We start from the raw sequence: 7,846 nt of genomic DNA on the forward strand, positions 1-7,846 counted from the left end.
GTCCACTGAAAAAATAAAAAAAGTTAACTGATTTTTAAATTTTATTTCAGTTTAATATGGGACTTTTTTTTTTACCATATTAAACTGAAATAAAAAAAAAAAATCTGTGCTCTCTTATGGTTTCTTGCTGTTAAAAGGGAGTTTTTCTCTCCACTGTCACTACAAGCATGCTTGGTGTGAGGGATTGCTCTTGAGTCAATAAGTCGATACAATCAACTTTTTTTTTGTTACTTAGAAAACTTTAAACGAATCTCACTGTATAATCTGGGTGACTCGTCTTTGTAAAGTGCCTTGAGAGGATGTGTTGTAATTGGTGCTATTACCGTAGAATAAACTTAATTGAATCTACTGTTTTAAAGGGAAGTAAGACTTATTTTTACACAATAAAAATACATATTTTACTTTTTTCTGAATGAGTGGCAAACTGTCTCCTAAATCTATTTTTTTTGTAATTAAGAAAGTTTCTTCCTGTGTGTTGAAAGAATACTATGTATTAAACAATTGTTAAGCGTTTTTCTTAATGTCTGCATCAACTTTGACATTTTAAGAGCCTACTTATGAAGGCAAATAAAACACCTGCATTTAGTTTGTGGTCAAACCAATGAAAGCGGGATGAATACACATGACATACATTACACTCCACCTCTAAATTATAAAGTGATTTTTGTTGGTCTAAAACCCTAACACACAGCAAAGAACTGCATCATGCAACCAGGCAACCATAAGGATCGATAAAAAGTGGTGGTGGTTTGATAATAGCGCTGCATTTTCAAACAATGCTCTATCTCCCCTAAATGTTGAGAGACTTCACTAGAGTAACCAGTTATGGCAGGCATTTCTCTCCCTAAATAACAAAGCTTCCTCTTAATGGATGTGTGTGAGGCAGCAGTCAGAAATAATATGACATCAAAGCACACATTATACTCATAATCCCAACTTTAATCATTCTGCACCATGATGCCTCTACGTCCCCATTTAATACATTCAGTATATACATTTGGCCATGGGGGACTTTACAGAGATGCGTTACATTAGTGCATACATACGTGGCACGAAAATGTACACAAGGAAAACTCAGACATGCCACGTTTCCACGATAAAGCAATAACACGAGAGAAGACCTGGGGCAAGTCAATGGCTGATGTAGTTGTGCATACACACACACACACACACTCACACATACTCAGTTAACAGCTGTATGCATGCACAACAGCTTTTCAACACACACACAACCTTTAAGACACTTCTGATGGAGAGAGGGGCTCTTTTAGGTCGCCATAATAGAAATACAAGGATGTCGAGAATGTCTGTGCTGACTGCAGCAAATTCTTCCCCTTCTTCACACCCTTCCCTTTGACTCCTTGTACTCTTCCCCTACATGTCTCCAATTTCCTTTTCTCCCCAAAGCTAAGGCCTCTCAGCAGGCAGTGCTGCCATCATACATGGGCTCTTTCCTTTAGTAGAGTAGTACTCATCAGCAGCAGGAACTAAATAAAGAGCCGCTCCTGGCATTATCAGATCTACTAAACCCTGAACATTCGCGACAAAAAAGGACTCATGATACATAGTTTATTTCAAAATTAGCATTCTATCTTCAGATATCTTTTCTCAATAAAACACAGGTCCACAATGACGACATACTGTTCCTCGTTAAAGCACAAAGAGGCGCCCTCAGATTGCACTGTTCGGCCGACAGCACGGTCTGTCTGCTCACTTCCTGCACTTCTCATCAGGAAACGTCATCTTCTACTCCTGCTGGGCGTATTGTACCATCATAAACTTTTTACCGAGGCACAAACTCCTCCCAGTTTCCCACTTAAACGACTGCATTTTACAATTGCATAGCAGACAGCGGGATTTATAGCGTAAGCCAAAATGAGTTCCACTTTAAAAGTAGTTTCCGATCTCTTGGTTGGTAAAGCACCGTGATTTTTAAGTTACGAGGCGTGCGTTGGGCAGTCACAATAGACTGCTTTAATGATTTCACGCTTTAAACAAATCCACTTGTTTTATTTGTCAAAAGAAAGATTACTGGCTTGGGAGAAAACTGCAGGACGGGACCAAGAAGCAAACAGTGCTGCACTGAGGTGTGAAACATACAGAGAGGAAAGTAAATAAAACACCTTTTAAGTCTTTTCTTCTTGGATTTAGCAGTGAAAAAATGAGTTAGTATTCAAAGAAGTCTTAGCACAAGCAGTAAGCAGAAAACAGGAGTGTTAGCCTGTCTGTGAACACATTCAAAGAGTATACAGGAACAAAGTGTTAGACATTTGGAGGTTTGTATGCAAAGTGAAGCATGGTGGGTTGAAGGTAGGTGTTAATCTGTTTAGGACAGGCAGCTCTGCATTGATGTTGGCTGGGTAGATGAATGGTTGGGTGGAGGGCTGCTTGACAACCTCGTTGAACTTCTGTCTCAAGAGTCAAGTAAGCGCTTAGCAGAACAGGAGACAACAAAACAGAAAAAGAAACAAAGCAAAAGTCCCTAAAAATCCCATCAGAGCAGAACGGGGAGGGCCAACTGGCTGTGGGTAGAAAAACCTCTCTAATAATTACCCAGAATAAATAACAGTCACAGAACAATCGCTAAAGGCGGAATCGGGAAATTAGCTAATCTGAGCGGACTGAATTGACCCCATGCATTATAAGGCATTAAGCAAACAGTTGTAACTGACATCACATAGTATTAATAACAGTGACTATACATACAGTTCCTGATTTGAAACAAAAAATAAATTTGTTTTCATAAATTCTATCATTTTATAAAGAAAAAAAAATATTCATAAAACCAATGACACCGTTTTAAGGTGATTGGGAATGTCATAGGGAGCGAGATCGATGTCTACAATCCCATTGTACCTATTGATCTGCAGATGGGGGAATGAAATTGATTTTCTGAGGTAGACAATGCAGGCATATTTCATTCTCCCCCCCATGCAAAGCCATTCCAAGCAGGGGTAGTGGGGGTAATTTGGTCCATTTGGACAGGCTCTGGTCTCCAGCCTCGGCCAATTTTACCGTGTCACATTGGTTGACCCATCCATCATGCTTTTCCTGCCTGTCACACCACCGTGGTACTTACACCGTCACTGGTGTGATACACCCACTCAGTGATGGATAGCAGACAACATACACTATGACAACATAGAGAGATCAGTGTGCTCAGCTCACAGACCTGTTGTTTACCCGCAGCTGGGGAATCGCACCCGGTCAGTTTATTCAATATCTCAGCTGCTGCACGAGCCTCATGAGGACAATATTTTGCAACATGCATCATAAATGTTGTCTCTCGTTTCATCTTCAAGCAACTCTAGCAACAACGGTGCCTATCCAAATGAGTTTAATCTACTGAAGTGACTAATGATATGTTGTACCTCTCTTTTTCTTTGAGTGTTAAGTGCTATGAGCTCTCAGCTCAACAGTTACTGAAATGCTGCTCATCAGACAATCAGTCTCCGATGTGATAAGTGGACGTCCGCATAAATAAACACAACAAAGTCATAAAACCATCAGGGAAATCGAGTCTGTTTGTATGAGATCGTATGAAAGTGGCCTTCGAAAACCGGTTTGGAATTTGTCAGCCAGTATTAGCAGTTTTGAATGTTGTTCATGTTCCTGTGATTTCAGTCCAGAAGAAAAGGAACCATGAGCCATGAGGATAGGGCCCAGGGAGTCCAGTGACACCTGTCATGGTCCCCATAGTACTATAGTGTCCTGATGCCAACGGGGTACAGCAGGGACATGTGTTCGGCCCCCTTGATGGGCAGCTTGCGGCTTGAGTAGAAGTGGATGATCTCAGGCACGCTGTCGAAGGGGCTGCTGTTCTGGCCCAGGATGTACTTGTTCTCCTTGGTCCGTGACAGCTTCATGTGCATGAAGCCCTGGCTGCTCCTGGACAAAGACAAGAGAGATGGACAAAAAAATAATGGCAAACTGTTAGCGCTATTTGACAGGAAAATAAAAATCTACATAAAAATATTAGAAATACATCAGATACAAATATGGCTTGAAATTACCAAGAAAGGAAGGATGTAAAAAAAAAACCTCAATGGAACTAGCAGATGCTTCTATATTCATATCTAAATTAGCAGTTCCTTTAAAAATGGAGCACTGTTGTGAAAGCCGGATTACCTTTTGATAATGTTGAGGCCACCTGGGGTGTAGACTAAAAGGGAATGATGCTTAAGGTGTTTGGTTGTCAAGCAGCACATAAAGGTGAGGCTAATTAACCCTCTGGATAAATCACCTAGGCTACAGCAATAAAAGCACAGCAAATTAAAAGCCCCCTGTGTGTCAGGAGCTTTTGATCAATATATTTTACAGTCTGGCAGTAATCTGCTTTAAAATAGAAATACACTGTGTTTTTTTGTTTTGTTTTTTTAGGGTAGGGATGGGAGCTGGTTTTAATTAAACCAACCGTAGGCCATAAGCAAGGTACATACAGAACAAATGTTTATTATGCTGAAAACAATAAACACCCAAGAGAATCTGTCTTTCTGGAATACATTAACATAAAAGCTCTTTTAACCATCTGCTAATGCAACATAACAGCATGTTTAAGATGATCTGCAATGTTATTTCCACTTCAAAGAGCTCCCACCTGCTAAGCCTTCTTTACTCTCTGAAATGTAAGTTCTGGATTGAAAATATATACACTGCTCAAAAATAAATGAAATATCCTTATTGAATAATTTGTTTAGTACAAAGCTAGCTGTGCTTACAACAAAATCCCCCCAAAATTCTCAATGGACTTCAAATTTATTAACCAATGGAGGCCTGGATTTGGAGTCACACACAAAATTAATGTGGAAAACATGCTACAGGCTGCTCTAATTTCCATAAAACAGGCCAAAATGAGGCTCAGTATTGTGTGTGACTTCCACATGCATGTATGACATCCCTACAATGCCTGTGCATGCTCCTGATGAGGTGGCAGATGGTCTCCTGAGGGGTCTCCTCCCAGACCTGGAGTAAAGCATCCGACAACCCCTAAACAGCCTGTGGTGCAACGCCAACTTGGTGGATGGATTGAGACATGATGTCCCAGATATGCTCAATCAGATTCAGATCAGGAACTGCATTGCAGGAACTGCTGACACACTCCAGCTACACAAGGTCCAGCATTGTCCTGTATTAGGATGAACCTAGGGCCAATCGCACCAGCCTATGTTCCCATAAGGGGTCTCAGGATCTCATTTCGGGACCTAATGGTAGTCATTCGACATCTGGTGAGCACATGGAGGGCTTTGTGGCCCTCCAAAGAGGACCCACTGCCAAACTGGTCATACTGAAGGTTGTTGCAGGCAGCAGATCACTCTCTATGGTGTCTCCAGACTGTTACATCTGTCACATGTGCTCAGTGTTAACCTACTATCATCTTTGAAGTGCACAGGGCGCCAGTGGTGAATTTACCAATCCTGGTGTTCTCTGGCAAATGCCAGGTGTCCTGCACGGTGTTGAGCTATACGCAACCTCATACCATCCTCATGGAGTCTGGTTCTAACAGTTTGTGCAGACACATGCATCTAGTTGTGGCCGACAGTAGGTCATTTTGCAGGACGCTGGCAGTGCCCCTCCTGTTCCTCCTTGCATAAAGGTGGAGGTAGCAGTCCTGCTGCTGTGTTTTTGCCCTCTTACAGCCTCCATCATATCTCCTGGTGTACTGGCCTGTCTCCTGGTAACGCCTCCAGCCTCAGGACACTACGTTGACAGACACAGCAAACCTTCTTGCCACAACTTGCATTGATGTTCCATCCTAGATGAGCTAATTGTGTGGGTTGTAGGTTCTCAGCTCTGGCACGCCATATTTTCATTATTAAAAATAAAAAAGGATTTAAATTGCCAAATTAAACTATTAAAGCCTCTTCTGACCCCTGAAGGAAAAAAAAAAAATCAGTACAGATAAAACGGTAAACTTTTTGGACTTAAAATGCAGAAATAACAAAATATCTCCCAGAGATGCTAATAACAGACTTCCTTTACATAGAGTCATATTTCAAGAGTTTTCTGTCATTCTTGGCCATTTTTTTAATTTGTAAATACAAGATAATAAGATCGAAGCTGACAGAAAATACTGGATACATACTGAATGGAATAATTGATAAATAGATGAATAAACTGACGGGTGGAGATGGCTGGACAGATAGTAGGCAATCTGTTGGATCCATAGTTGAAGGACAGGTTAAAAATGAAAAAGAAAGGAGATGCATAGATGACAGACATAAATGATGCCTGTATCAATGGGTAGACAGCTGAATGAAAGGAGAGAGCTATGGAAATACATGGACGGATTGATAGAAGCTGACAGAGCAAGTGATATTTGTATGGACTGATGACTGGGTTTACTTCATATCGTTATCTTATGCAATGCTGATCTAAACTTGGATAATTCTTAATTAAAATGTTCTACTTTTTAATCTTTACATGAAGTATAGTAATTATTGATAGCAAAACTAAGATCTAATCGTGTTTTTATTTAACCCATGGTGGTTTTCAAACAAAAGAAATTATGATGTTATGCATATTTAAAAAAAAGACTAATATGTTGGAGCAACTGATACATTTAAGTCACTATTATTTTTTCTTTATGCTTTAAGACTGACTGTAAACATGCAAAACAGGAAGTTCTCAGTGATAATTTTCTGATATATGAGCCATTTAAAAAAGGAGGCACGGCAAATCAGAAAATGTCCCTGATTTGGTTACGGTATATAAATGTAAAAAAAAAAAAAAAAAGAAGAATACTAAAAAAAGGGATAACCAAGCTTGTTGATGAGTTTTTCTTAATTCCTTATAAAAGACACACAAAATACACATTTGCAACCATGAGCCAATATACCCTGAATGGTATCTATGATAAACAGATGCACAAATACAGCTTTAGGCACCTTGTTTGTAAGCCTGTTTTTAACATATCCTGTAATAGCATGTATAAGGCTGCTGGTGGTGTTCCTTCTCTCTCTCTGCTTGTAGGTAAACAAACCCAGGAAAAAAACTAAAGGGTTCAATTAAAGGACAACCATTAAGAATGAATAAAAGAGAATACATAAACATGGATTTAAAGGAAAGAGGGTAAGCCAGCTTTTAAGAATTCAGACACTGTCAATTCAGAGATTACAGGGAATACATCAAGCTTTAAGTCTCTAGCTCTTTGCATGAAGTCTAATGGGAACCAGTTAAAGTATTTTAAAGGGAGAAGCATTTACAGAAAAAAAATAAGTTAGAAATGCATGTTTGCTAAGTTACAATAAAACTGAGACTGCTTCATTATTGCTCTGTTTTGGATCATTAAAAAGTTAATCACAATTTGAGAGGAATGGGAGATATGAACTTTGAATTTTCATTACTCTGTAAGCAGTGCCATCACAGCTTGTTGGGAAAAAAAATCTGATCTGTAAATTTGTTTGATGAATCTTCAGTGTAAGCACTGAGCTGGTAGGAGGGTGTTTAGTTACTCAGAGCTACTCTTATGAAGGCAAACACATCAATAGAAGCATTTTTAGATTCCCAGCTGGTTTCCCAGTTAGTGTTCAGGGCTCCTTATCGTGTTACAGTCCAGCAGATACAGAAACCAGCACAACAGAGAGGCGAAACACAGGAGTGTTGCTGATAAAATGAATGTGGGGCTGTTTTTAGAGCAACCCAGTCTCATGGGAAAATGTACCCCCACTACGTTGGTCCACACTGCAAAACGTAGTGGAGGTACATTAATGGCCATTTTTTTGTGGTACTGTTACGTTTCTTCTACTTATACGCTTTCTATTGTTTTACGTCCTAGTCACGTGACTTTCAAGATTCCAGCCGGGAGAAGAAAACAAATATATATATGGCCGACATTCGCTCATTTTTT

General features: G+C 39.8%; 1 protein-coding gene across 5 annotated transcripts in view; it reads right to left on the reverse strand.

The window, feature by feature from the left end:
- Nucleotides 1-929: 929 nt before the first annotated feature.
- The window catches only part of shf (Src homology 2 domain containing F), a 123,661-nt gene continuing 116,744 nt past the window's right edge, over nucleotides 930-7,846 (reverse strand). For 2 of the 5 annotated variants that reach the window (XM_015391595.1, XM_015391610.1), the window contains one exon: nucleotides 930-3,888. In XM_015391595.1, coding sequence (XP_015247081.1) covers nucleotides 3,702-3,888 — 187 coding nt within the window. In that variant the 3' untranslated portion in view covers nucleotides 930-3,701. The remainder of the gene's footprint in view (nucleotides 3,889-7,846) is intronic. The other 3 variants (XM_015391619.1, XM_015391603.1, XM_015391628.1) reach the window with 2 other exon arrangements.

The sequence above is a fragment of the Cyprinodon variegatus genome, unplaced genomic scaffold, assembly GCF_000732505.1.
Source record: "Cyprinodon variegatus isolate N-32 unplaced genomic scaffold, C_variegatus-1.0 Scaffold22, whole genome shotgun sequence".
NCBI classification, from domain to species: domain Eukaryota; kingdom Metazoa; phylum Chordata; class Actinopteri; order Cyprinodontiformes; family Cyprinodontidae; genus Cyprinodon; species Cyprinodon variegatus.